We start from the raw sequence: 13962 nt of genomic DNA, 5'->3' as shown, positions 1-13962 counted from the left end.
TACTTCACGGGAAAGAACAGCCGAGCGTTAATAAGCTAACACTACACATGCACGTACTGAAGCTCATTTCTGTCATGTCCTGAGATTTTAAAAGCACAACCCACGTACAGAACCAGCACTGTGGAGACTCTCATGTGCCTCCTGTCAGGCGCTTGGGTATCATACCGAATGTCCCAGAAACGAATTTTCTTGTCAAAATGTCCACTCATTACACATTGCTCTGTGCAGACAATATCATTGCAACTGGATCCTGCAAACACTGTCTTTATGCCTGAAAGAAACGCAAACATCATTAATCAAGCAGAGGCACCAACGTGGCTGTTTACATAATGCTGCTACCCTCGAACCACTGACTTGTCAGAGTTACTCACTTAATGAAGCCTCAAACAAGAAAAACTATCACTACCCTCAGTGCCCCTCTAAACGTGAAGCCAGATCTGAAATTCAAACTATATTACATAAATGCAGGCTCTGACGTGCACACACACACCTCCACGCTAACATCTAAGCATATACACAGACAGAAAGACTGAATTTCCTCACAGACTTTGCTGCGTAGATCCCAGAGTTTGAGAGTCCGGTCGTGACTTCCTGAGACGATCCGCGCATTGTCCAGCAGGAACTTAGCAGACAGCACTTTCCCACTATGTCCCGTGAGTGTGTGCTAGGAGAGAACACAGCCAGGGTGAGCCTCAGGGCGCCAGGCCCTGCCTATGCTAGCAAAGTATCCACAGCATCCTTACCTCCAGTCAGAGTGTCAGACCACCCTGAGATCCGGCCAGGAACACTCAAAGCGATAAGACAGCAAAGGAAAAAGACACAGGTCAGGCACAGACTCATGCCTGCAATCCCAACACGCTGGGAGGCCAAGGTGTGAGGACTGCTTGAGCCCAGGAGTTCAAGACCAGCCTGGGCAACACGGTGAAACCCCCATCTCTACAAAAACTTTTTTCAAAAATTTGCAGGGAGTGGTGGCATGTGCCTGGGGTCCCAGTTACTTGGGAAGCTGAGGCAAGAGGACTGCTTGAGCCTGGGAGGCGGAGGTTGCAGTGAACTATGACAATGCCATTGTACTCCACCTGAGTGACAGCAAGATCCTGTCACACACACACACACACACAAATCCCAAACAGGATACGAAGCAACAATTTCATTCCTGAGTCTTATCCAGAGGCCACACATTTCATAGGAAGCCTATCTTTGAGTGTTGGCCAAATGTGAGGTATCAAGACCAAAAGGATAAAATTGCCACTAAAAATAACATTAAAAACAAAAACTGAACATCACTAGGACCAAGCTTCACGTGCTCCCCATCCTCAATCTTGAATTTGAAATCAGCTCTACCACAGATATCTGCTGTACTGTTTTTGTAATTTTTTGTATGTCTGGATTATATCAAATTTTAAAAAGTTTAAAGCCTCGATTTTGCCCCATGCTGCTGAAAGTCAGTTCCATATTTAAAGTCAGACTAGACAAGGTCACCACAAGCATAATTTACAAAAGGCAACATCAGGACTCTATGTAAACAATTAAAACCCCTGGGGGATTTTCAATCAGAGGTCTCAGCTTGAACAAGTCTGATCATAGCCACAGATATCAGCACTCCCAACAATCAAATCCCTTTGTGACTAAGCTGTTGGATGCCAACCAGTGTCTTCCCTGAGCTCACGGAGGGACGCAGAATGAGGGACATCACGGAGTGTCGGCTGCCCTTCTGCCCATCACAGCACTTCTGCAGCGCGATGGAGGAGAGGCAGCTGGGGATAACTGGGATGCTGGGAGGGGATCTGAGGACTCAGACCTTTTACCATTCATCATTGACCTCTATGCAGTGCATGATCAACATTTTTCTACGTGTTAAAACACCAGAGGTTCAGAAGGTATTCACTGATGTTTTCTTTCTAATTAGAAAATGCAAGGGTGGGCAAAGTGGCTCACACTGGTAATCCTACCACTTTGGGAGACCAAGCTGGGAGGACTGCTTGAGCCCAGGAGTTTGAGACCAGCTTGGGCAAAATAGTGAGACCCACATCTCTACAAAAAAATTCACATTAGCTGGGTGTGGTGGTATGTACTTACAGTCTCAGCTGCAGGGGAGGCTGAGGTGAGAGGACTGCTTGAGCCCAGAAGGTCGAAGCTTCAGGGAGCCCAGATCCTGCCACTGCACTCCAAACCTCAGCTCCCAAAGATGAGACCTCATGGTTCGGGGTTAGATTTTTTGTGTTAACATTTTTGAAACCAGTCTTTCCTCTATTTTCAGTGGAGTTAACTCCACTTCAGCACAGAAACAAAAAACTTATACTACCACATATACTACCCTCTCGTCTTCAATGCGGGAAGCTTGCATGAGTTCTCACACTGCCTTATCCCACATTCAAACCTCTGAAACTGGGACAGCATCTTACAACTGCTGCCAGTTGGGTGCCGGCTGTGCTACAGTTGTGTGAAAACCTCCCACTGATCCTTCTGTAAGATCAAGAAAGCTCCACTAACAAAGCCTCCACTACATACAGTCCATGAATAATGATTCCATTCAATATAAAACATCCACTCTGCACAAATCACGGGGAGAGACAAAAAAACTTGGGTAGGCTACTTCTTAAATTCTTTTTTTTTTCTTTTTTGAGACAGAGTTTCGCTCTTGTCACCCAAGCTGGAGTGCAGTGGCGTGATCTCAGCTCACTGCAACCTCCGCCTCCCAGGTTCAAGTGATTCTTCTGCCTCAGCCTCCTGAGTAGCTGGGACTATAGGCATGCGCCACCATGTCCAGCTAATTTTTTTTTTTTTTTTTTTTTTTTGAGACCGAGTCTTGCTCTGTAGCCCGGGCTGGAGTGCCGTGGCCGGATCTCGGCTCACTGCAAGCTCCGCCTCCTGGGTTTACGCCATTCTCCTGCCTCAGCCTCCCGAGTAGCTGGGACTACAGGCGCCCGCCACCTCGCCCCGCTAGTTTTTTTTGTATTTTTTAGTAGAGATGGGGTTTCACCGTGTTAGCCAGGATGGTCTCGATCTCCTGACCTCGTGATCCGCCCGTCTCGGCCTCCCAAAGTGCTGGGATCACAGGCTTGAGCCACCGCGCCCGGCCAATTTTTGTATTTTTAGTAGAGACGGGTTTTACCATGTTGGCCAGGCTGGTCTTGAACTCCTGACCTCAAGTGATCTGCCTGCCTCGGCCTCCCAAAGTGCTAGGATTACAGGCATGAGCCACTGTGCCCAGCCTTACATTCAATTCTTAATAACTATTTTATCAAAAATTCAAATTTGTATTTATATTCACTATCTGTTTCTTAATGTTAAGAGTAAAATCACATTTCACAAACACAGGGAATAAAAAGACATTGTGCCTAAGTGGGATATGGCAAGTACAGATGATCCTCAACTTATGATGGGGCCAGTCCTGACAAACACATTGTAAGATGAAAATCCCCTACATTGGGGACCATCTGTATATTCATTTTTACATACTTTCCATGAACATGTTAATCTTTACACAATTATACTCTTCCTAAAAATGTATCCATTGCTCTTTTAACCTTATAGCATAAGCACTTTTTCATATGATAGCTGAAAATTCATGGGCTTTGGGGTTCCACTGATTTAAACACCCTGGGTCTCTGTAACATCTGTGAACGGGAAACATCCTTGTGCTATCTTAGTATGGACTCAACAAGACGAATGGGATCAAATCTCTTCCTTGTTGCACCCCCCTTTCTTTAAGAGTCTGTCACAAAGGTTGCTGCAGTGAACATTCATGGGCATAGAGCTTTCTTCTCTTAATTTATTTCCAGGAATGAAACTGCTGAACTAATGGAATAAGGGAAAGGGACGTTTTGTTTCTTGGCTCCTTGTATGTATTGTCAGCTTGCTTTTTACAATGTTTGGGCTTCTGCTCACCTTATTCTCAGTGAGAATAAGCTGGAGCTGCCTGAAGCTGACTCGCCCACCGTGTCGGTGCTTCCAATGGTATAGAGCTGGGCCTCCTACAGGCATTCAATCACCGCTATCATTTATAAAGAATCCTTTGAAATGGATCAGATTTAAACTTCTTATATCCGTTAGGTGTTTCCAAAATCTATTTTTATGATTAACACCACTTTTAGGTTTCATCTTCTACTTTTAAACAGGGATTAACAAGAGAAGGGCAGCGGATTTAGATGTCATCAAGGCCGGGGCCTCAAAGCGGGGAGGCTTCAAGATTCCTCTGCTCCACTGGGCTCTGCACAGACTCTCTCTGTGCCTCATGGCAGATAACGAGTGACGACCCCTATTTCTTTTTTTTTTTTTTTTAGACGGAGTCTCGCTCTGCCGTCCAGGCTGGAGTGCAGTGGCCGGATCTCAGCTCACTGCAAGCTCTGCCTCCCGGGTTCACGCCATTCTCCTGCCTCAGCCTCCCGAGTAGCTGGGACTACAGGCGTCCGCCACCTCGCCCGGCTAGTTTTTTGTATTTTTTAGTAGAGACGACCCCTATTTCTAAACACAAAATTGCCCATTCAGGTAACAACTTAATCATGCAGCTAACATAACACCAACCAAAGACAACTGATTCCAGAAGAATGCAGAACTCAGAGAGGAACATTCCAAGCAGAAACCATCACCGAGCAGCCATAGCTGATCCTCACTGTGGCCGCCTCACCACACCACGACAGAAGTGGGCAGGGGGTTCTCCAAGCAAGTTCCTCAAGTCAAATCTTACCAAGCAGCCGGGCAGTTTTGTACTGACTTTAGATTTTTAACAGAGGCATCACAGAGGACTCCTTTCAATGCCAGGCTGTTTCTAGGGTGCATTTACAAAAAGGATGTTAAAGCAAGCACTCAACCAGCTGCTTCTTGATTGCCAGTCTCTCCCAACACCATTCCCTTGTCATAAGAGCAAAGGAGATACCAACAGGGCATGGATGTCTGTGAGTTTCACAACATAGATGAATGGATTCCTATTCTCCAATACCATCTGTTAACTGGGGTCTAAAAAAAAGCCAGCACTCCCTAGAATAAGGAGCCTATTTTACTTTCTGCAACCTGGTAAAGTTTTCAGGAGAGTTCTCTGGGTACAGGGAATCTGCTGAAAAAGGCCTCCCATCTTCACACATTTACCAAGGAACAGGACAAGGTTATGAACAGGCCAGAAACTCAAAAGCCAACTAGTCCAGCACAGGAGGCTCCTGCCCCAGCATGGCATCACCAGAAGCAGCAGCCCAGCCGCCTGCACCATGCTCCCGCATACTGAGAACATTTCCCCAGTGAGACCTCTGTGTGCCAGCTCAATGTTATGACCTTTGTCTCTCAGTTTAGCTCCCTGCTCTAGGTCCCCTTCTTGTTATTTCTAACCCAAAGGCTGATGCCCACCTGTATAGGACTCCTCTTTTACCAATTAAAAAATATCATCCTGTACTACTGGTTGACTCAACTTCTTCCTCTTCTCCTCTAGGGGACTATCATAAAAAAGGCCATAGGCCCCTCTCCAATAATTGGTCAGTTTTACTGTATCTCAGTCTAGAATAAAAGGTCAATGATTAGATAAATCACAATATTCCACAGGATGGATTAGAACGTAGCCATGAGTACTGCCTAGGCCATCTTTTCCATGTGTACAGTACAGAACAACAGGGCTTCAACTGAACCTGTTCAAGCATCTGAATCGATGTGCCCCGTGGCAGGCTCTCTAGCAGCGCACTTTCTGAGTCCGTCATTAAGACAAGAACATAGGCTCCTCAGCTCTCACAGCACGTCCTTGTCATCGTCAAAGTTCATTATTTTGCACCTTCGGACCTGGATCGTCTTTCAACTGCGAATTAAGAATGACTACCCCTGAGGTATTGGCTAGCATCTAATACTAATAATCTTCTATACAACCCTCTCAAGAAAATCACCAGAAACCCACCTAATATACCATTCTACTACAGCTCCTCCACCTCCCTTGTAGATTTAGGAAATTCATCTGGGCCATGTGTCGTGGTGCACGCCTGTAATCCCAGCACTTTGGGAGGCCGTGGCAGGTGGATTACTTAAGGTCAGGAGTTCGAGACCAGCCTGGCCAACATGGGGAAACCCTGTCTCTACTAAAAAAATACAAAAATTAGGCCAGGTGCAGTGGCTCACGCCTGTAATCCCTGCAATTTGGGAGGCCAAGGTGGGTGGATCACGAGGTCAGGAGATCAAGACCATCCTAGCTAAGACGGTGAAACCCCGTCTCCACTAAAAATACAAAAAATTAGCTGGGTATGGTGGTGGGTGCCTGCAGTCCCAGCTATTCTGGAGGCTAAGGCAGGAGAATGGCGTGGGAGGTGGAGCTTGCAGTGAACCGAGATCGTGCCACTGCACTCCAGCCTGGGCGACAGAGCAAGGCTCCATCTCAAAAAAAAAAAAAAAAAAAAAAATTAGTTGGGCATGGTGGCAGATGCATGTAATCCAAGCTACTTGGGAGGCTGAGGAAGGAGAATCACTTGAACCTGGGAGGCAGAGGGCAGAGGTTGAAGTGAGCCGAGATCACGTCATTGCATTCCAGCCTGGGCGACAGGTTCCATCTCAGAAAAAAAAAAAGAAAAAAGAAATTTTGGACAGGCACGGCGGCTCACACCTGTAATCCCAGCACTTTGGGAGGCCGAGGCAGGTGGATCATAAGGTCAGGAGTTCAAGACCAGCCTGGCCAAGATGGTGAAACCCTGTCTCTACTAAAAAATACAAAAATTAGCTGGGCGTAGTGGAGGGCGCCTGTAATCCCAGCTACTCGGGAGGCTGAGGCAGGAGAATTGCTTGAACCTGGGAGGCGGAGTTTGCACTGAGCTGAGATGGCGCCACTGCACTCTATTGTGTTTAATAGCCTGGGTGACAGAGCAAGACTCTGCCTCAAACAAAAAACAACAACAACAACAAAAAGAAATTTATCTGGCTGGGCAGTGGCTCATGCCTGTAATCCCAGCACTTTGGGAGGCCGAGGTGGGCAGATCCCTTGAGGTCAGAAGTTCAAGACCAGCCTGGCCAACATGGTGAAACCCCATCTCCACTAAAAATATAAAAATTAGCCACGCCTGTAATCCTAGCTACTCAAGAGGCTGAGGCAGAATTGCTTGAACCCAGGAGGCAGAGGTTGAAGTGAGCCGAGATCATACCACTGTACTCTATACAAGAGCAAAACTCCATCTCAAAAAAAAAAAAAAAAAAAAAAAAAAGAAAATTCATCTTAACATTACTTCCTGTTTTTGGTGTGGGTTGACACACACAAATGGCTTGTGTTGAACTTTTTTTTTTTTTTTTTTAGTAAAATACCTACTGATGCCAAATTCATTCTCCATTATATCTTTCAATAGCTTGTGTTTAATAAGCTTATGTGATGATTCCTTCAGGCTTATGGGGTAAAAAAGTCTGCAAATTAAGTTACATGCTTCCCCCTATGCCCCTGGCTCCCCTCAGAACAAAAATGATACAATCAAGTTTTGGTCTCTATCTTGGGTGCCAAGAGAATTCTCGGCAAGTTTCGGTTCAAATGCAGCTTTCCTCAACATCCAATCAGTTCTTCCTGCTCTGACACCTGTCCCCTCTTTCTCAGCTGGGAGTTTTTGTTTCAGAATTGTCTTATCCCTATGATACATCCATTTGTACTTCTATATCCCACTTTACTCTGTGAGGTAATTAAGTTTTAGAGCCCACAGGAATCATAATTCCTATGCTGTTGCTAAATTCTGTGCCATTAAGCTAAAATTGCTACCTATGAAAAGCATCTAGTCCTTATGAAGAGAATTCCAAGGTTTTCATGCAAATGTGAGGGTCTTATTGCAAATATTTTGAAACTGAGTCTTGGACAAAGAGTATAAAGTGGAAACACAGATTTCCCCAAGGAGGAAAGGAAGGGCAGGGTGAATCAAGCATGATTTTCGGGAAAACAAAGTCCCCTAATTAAGCAGCTGCCAGTTTGTGCCTTGATAACACCACATGAAGTCTGGAGATTGCACTAACTTTCTTAACTGGGTCTTACCCGTAACCGATAATCATCCACAGTCCAGATTCGGCTTGCAAAATCATTTGAAGCTGCTAAGAGGTAAGAACCCTATGGGAATAAAGAAGAGGAAAACCAATTTTTAGCCAAATCAGAGGAGTTAAGTTCACACGATATAAATTCCCCAATAATCAAGTCCAAGAAGGTTTAGATGCCTCAAACTATACACCCAGCCTGAATACCAGCTACTGTCATGAGTGTGCTTTAACTCACCACTCTCCTTCGAGCTCAGACCTTTTTTTGAGCCTGCTCAATTTCACCTGAATATTGTAGACACCTCAAGCTCAAAATGGATCTCAGCCTTCCCTGCTCACTTTTCCCTTGGCAACCTTCACTAGCAGCAAATATCAACAAGTCAGAAACCTCAGAGGCACCCTTGACTCTCTCCTGGCCTAATCTCCCACTCACTCTGAGAACTGTTCATCTTCAATGTGTCAAGCCTGGTCCTCTCCTCTCTCCCCTATTGCCTCAGCCCCCACCTGGGCCTTCTGCATCTCTGTAGAAGCACTGAACGCACGGGCTGCTGCAGACCTGCTTCCTCCAATGCAGTCTTCAACACTGTCACAGTTATACCACAATTTAACACCACACCCATTTCTAAAAATCTCTCAAGTCTCCACATGGCTTTACAGAAGTCTAAACCTTTCAATACAACATACCCTCATTTTCCAACCTTATTCCCTTATCATTCCCCAATTAAATTCAAGGAGCAGTTATTTAGAACCTAATAGGCACTGTCCCAGGTGCTGGGAGTACAAAGATGTTTAACACCCAGACACCTGTCCTCAGGTAGTCAGCTCTCAGCTTAGTAAAAGAAGCAGATATACACAACCACTGTGCCATAGAATAGGTTTGCACAAGATGCTGGGAATACAGAAAGACACTCAACCCACCCAGGAATGTGAAAAAGGCTCCCCAGAGATGACAACCAAGATAAGGACTCTTGGTAGATGAGGACACTGCCTTGGCCTCACCCAGTCATCACCTCCACCCAAGCGCCTGCACCTGCCCAGCCCAACCTCCTCTGCTCCCTCTGCCTGTGGTGTCCGTTCCTGGCTTTTTGCCTCAGACCTTTGATTATCTTTAGACCCGCTTTAAATGCCTTACTGTGGCCCCTAACCCTTGCCCCAGAATGAGCTACTCTCTCATCAGTATTTCCTTTCTACTCCACACACATCTCAACCATAACCTCAACACAATGCTTTGCAGTTTAATGCTTTCCCATCACTCTCATTTAGATGGTGAATCTCTGAGGGTAGAGACCACACTGGCCCCTGGAGTACAGCATCTATAAACTCAAAATACAACTATTAAGTGAAATTACACAGAGTACTGAGTAACATCACAAGCCTAATGCATGAAGCAGAACCCAAGGGTTTATCAGAGTTGATACAGCAATTAACCCTATAATCTACTTCCATCTTTCTTTAACATGGATTTGACTTAAGATACAGAGAATGGCAGAGAAATCGGGTAAGTTATTTTATAATTTCAAAAACTGAATGTCTTAAATTATTTCTAAAAACCTAAAATCATAGCTATTTGATACTTACAGCACTATCAAATTCAATGCTTGTAATTCCTGCATTACTGCCAGATAGGGAACCCTTGAACTCACATTTTTCTGTATAAAAAGAAAAAATTAGGATGATGGGAAGTTAAATAAAGTCAATAAATACATTAAAACTGGGCACTGAAATACAATGGAAGCCAATTATACTGCTGAAACAACAGCTATCCTGTACCTTTACAGAATCAAACAAAATAGCAGGACAAACAGAATATGAGAGATAAAAGATACTGCTAGTTTCTAAGAGGAATGCATGTCTAAGTGGACACTGACCCCAGTATCTTGCATGTGTGTTCTATTCTTTAAGAAATGTAGTTATTCATTCTCTTTAGAAAAATAAAGTGTAGGAATGCATAAACCATGTCAATCAAACTAGAGACTGGGTTTATTCAGTTCCATTATTTCTCAGTAAATTTTAAAAACTTACATAAATCTTTGAATTGATCAGTATTTGTGCTAACTTAACTATCACTTTTGTATAAACTGGCAGTCAATTTCCAGATCCATGGTGTGGTAATTTTCATTAAGGTGTGAAAAGAAATTGGGTTAGTTACATTTAAATGACTAGTCATTTAATACCAGTCATTAGAATTAGAATACCAGTCAAGCTAGTTTGGAGTTTCTGGAATTTGCCCTCATACTTTATCTCCATGAACCTAAGATCCTGGCAAGCGAACTAAGTGCCAGCACCTCCCGTCCCTCTACACAGCTCTCCCTCACCAACAGAGCCACTGTCCACTTTATCTACTCTGCACTGTCCACCTTATCTACTCTGCAGTGTATACTTTATCTACTCTGCACTGTCCACCTTATCTACTCTGCACTGTCCACCTTATCTACTCTGCACTGTCCACCTTATCTACTCTGCACTGTCCACCTTATCTACTCTGCAGTGTCCACTTTATCTACTCTGCTTCCAGACAGCCTGGCCACCCACACAGAAATTTCAGGAACCGGCAATCCCAAACTGAGAAGAGCAAAAATCTCAATGATTTGATTGAGTTCTTTTGAAAAGGGTAACTTAAGGATGATCCACACAGATAAGCTAGGAATTAGGGAAGCAGTGTAATCTTATTTGTAGAAGAGGAACACAGAACAGAAAACATGTCCACACATGTGTATCTTATTCAGTACTTCTAAGTAGTAAAAATAATGATTGGAGCCAGTATCAAAGTGACACGAATACTGATTTGAAGCTGTCATGTACGTTCAGGCCACAGACCGTTAACCTGGTTGATGAACTTCTCCTGTAAATCCACTTGCAAAATACAGCATATTTAATGGCTTTTTCCGGATCCTAGCTTTCTTAAGATTTTCAAAACGGTTGAAAAAGGCTAATATTCGCTAAGATCTTCCTTTAGATGAAGTCGTCACAGATAAAAATATTACTGCAAATTCTAAGAAATATCTCTTTGGCTTATGCTTAAAATATTGGTCTATTTGCTTGGCACGTAATACAGTGCTGAAATGTAAGAAGTGACCAAAAAATTAATGCTATTCAATATGAGAGACTGATCTCAAAAAGAACAAAGACTGTATTAAAACTAATTATCTACTAGGTATGGGGTGGGGGTGGGGAGTGCTATGTCAACAGCATTTGTATAATTCCCAGTGGAACTTCTGCTTTAGAGAGAATGAGCAAAACCAGATGTTCCCAGTGGGAAGAAAGTGCCATTCTTCTGATATTCTAAAAGGATGAAAAACCAGGACCCCCCAACTATTTCAGAAAAGGTCTCTTGAACTTGGCCTCTTCCAAGATTCAGTAAATAAATATTAGCCAAGAGGAAAAACCTAGTAGACTGAAAAAGCTGTTTGTAGAAGAAAGGCCCTACACAAAACTGTAAGAAATGCTGCCATACGTTCTTCTACTTCTGTAGATTAGGTAGAAACTTAATTTGACTAACACAAATTATGCGCTGGCACAAATTATGTCAGTATTAACTTCAATTGATGTTCATTTCCTTTTCAGCAGCAACAAGGTTACTAGAATTAAAGGTTGATACCTCTAATTTTCTTATAGGTGTTTTTACTGACCAAGGAGTAAAACAAAAATATTTCTAGTGTTATATTTATTTAAATCTCAATGGTATAATCAAAACAGACTGTTTACTTCCATTTTACAAATCAAATTCCCTAAAATTTCCTTTTTTTTTTTTTAAAGACACAGGGTCTTGCTCTGCTGCCCAGGCTGGAGTGCAGTAATGTGATCATAGCTCACAGCAGCCTCGCACTCCAGGGCTCAACTGATCTTCCCACTTCAGCTTCCCAGGAAGCTAGGACTGCAAGTGCATGCCCACTGCACCCAGGTACTTTTTAATACTTTTTTTGTAGAGACAGAGTCTCACTTTGTTGCCCAGGCTGGTCTTGAACTCCTGGCCTAAGCAACCCTCTTGCCTCAGCCTCACAAAGTGAAAATTTCTTATGATTTGTTTTTATTATTGTTTTCTAATAGCTTCAGCCATTATCATTCATAAGCTAAATGTTTCCGGGCAAAACAGCAAATTTTAGCACGCTTCGATGGGCTGTAACTGCTGAGCCCCTTTCCTGAAAATCAAAGGACGGGGCAGACAGGAGGAGTGCTTTACTAATAATCTATTCTAATAAGTTGTTCCTGCTCTAATAATAAACCTTAAAAGCAGTACTCCTATGATTTTTCAGTTGCTAGAGAATGCTGGAGAAGGCTACAGTAAGAAGAGCATGGAATTTCAAGTCTTCTGACCTGCATTAGTCCTAGTTCCACCACTTCCTCACCATGGAAATCATTCACCAGCCATGTAAATCACGTAGTGTCTGAGTTTTATTCCCTTTATCTGTGAAATGGCTCAATCTCTACCATTCTAACCACCCAGGGCTGTTGCGAAGATCAGGGGAATTAACAGACAAAATCACTTTGGAGATACTTATTGCTGGACAGGGATAATGTATGGACTATGGACACCCGACAAAGTGGTTCCTATTAAAAACCTTAAGCCTTATTCTTTGGCCTTACTTTAGTAAAAATACATGCATATTTAACTGAATCTTGAAAATGTCAAAACTGGGAAATGCCCAGCTTCAGATTTCTAAGAGATGGTTTCATTAACTTCCATTTTCTGTTTTAATGCCATCCATCTCTGAGCATCCTAGAAGTCCAAAGAGACTGAGTCTCCATCTAAGGGCCCTTGTCTGATACACTGTGAAAGACATCTTTTCTAGGTAACACACGTCTCTTTTCTGAAGCTTAGACATGACGCCAGTCATTTTTCCCCTAGGCTATTGCCATTGTCATTAAATGCATCAACTATAGCTTAATGTATAGTTTAACTGTAGAATCCATGATCATAAGACTTATTTTCCTCATAAAAATGGTACTATTTTGCAAGATGTTCTGATTGGTATATACTTGAGAAAAATTACAGAAACCTTACTAACATAAACATATCCATAACAGTATTTTCTGGTCACTACTTAGAAAATGACAGCAAACATCCACTCGGATGTAAAGAATAACTGAGATGTACAATGCTTTGCTCAAATGATCCCTTACATAAAATGTATGTTTTGAGAAGATGAACAATTCACAGTGCCTGAAAGCAAGGTCAACCAGATGCCAGCAACACAGCTTCTTTCTGTGGTGCAAGGGGTGCATCACCTCAAATTTTCAGTCTGAGATCACGCAGCAGGCTCTCACCTCCAAATACTTCCCAAAGCTTAACCCTGCGGTCCATGCCTCCGGTGGCCAGTAACCGGGAACCTGGACTGAACTGCACAGCGTTGACTTCCCCATCATGTGCATCCTGCAAGACAAGGACCCTGCGTCAAACCCAGTCATTCTCATTCCAAGAGCTCAAGAAGCGCGAACACTCCAAATGCCTCATTCATGGGGAAACGCTCATCCTTAAAGACAGGTGGAGCCAATCACAAACTAAACTGGACTCCTAGCTCAGGTCTCCTAAGATTCTATTATCATTTTATTCTTCTAGTTACAGTTGCATCAGAGTCCAGCGCAACCTTCTCAAAAAGTACTCAAAATCTGTGTAGATTGCTTAAAAAGTTGGTCCTTGCATTAATATCATTTGTTCTAACAACAATAATGGCCTATATTTATCTTAATAGTTTAAAACTAAACCTAGAATTAGTTAATTTTGGTCTAGACTGAGTTGAATATTACTTATTGATCTACTAGTAATTACTAATTTACTAATAATATTAAATACTACCTATTTAAATAATGTATAGTACATGGCCTCTCATAATACAGCTTTCACAATGAGACCTAATATAAGCAGATGGCAAAAACATCAATCTGTGTTACAATGGAATTCTATGTAGTTCTTTGTGGAAACATTATGGGACTAGTGTGTACTGGCAGTGTGACCTCTGCCAAGTTTCTGAAGTCTCAGTTTGCTCAGCTCCAGAAAGGTTT

General features: G+C 43.1%; 1 protein-coding gene and 1 non-coding gene across 4 annotated transcripts in view; both read right to left on the bottom strand.

Annotated features, from left to right (window-relative positions):
• The window catches only part of LOC105473896 (autophagy related 16 like 1), a 46004-nt gene that overhangs the window by 5153 nt on the left and 26889 nt on the right, over positions 1-13962 (bottom strand). For all 3 annotated transcript variants that reach the window (XM_011728079.3, XM_011728080.3, XM_011728081.3), the window contains 5 exons: positions 13228-13333; positions 9541-9611; positions 7967-8038; positions 544-664; positions 166-271 (listed from right to left, as the gene is read on the bottom strand). In XM_011728079.3, the coding sequence (XP_011726381.1) occupies positions 166-271; positions 544-664; positions 7967-8038; positions 9541-9611; positions 13228-13333 (476 nt within the window). The remainder of the gene's footprint in view (positions 1-165; positions 272-543; positions 665-7966; positions 8039-9540; positions 9612-13227; positions 13334-13962) is intronic.
• Positions 1559-1823, bottom strand: LOC112425251 (small Cajal body-specific RNA 6). Its single transcript, XR_003016318.1, has one exon. It is a non-coding gene; the product is annotated as a small Cajal body-specific RNA 6 (non-coding RNA).

Source organism: Macaca nemestrina, chromosome 11 (assembly GCF_043159975.1).
Source record: "Macaca nemestrina isolate mMacNem1 chromosome 11, mMacNem.hap1, whole genome shotgun sequence".
NCBI classification, from domain to species: Eukaryota; Metazoa; Chordata; class Mammalia; order Primates; family Cercopithecidae; genus Macaca; species Macaca nemestrina.
Note: the sequence above shows the minus strand (reverse complement) of the source record. Positions and strands in the feature narration are given on the sequence as shown.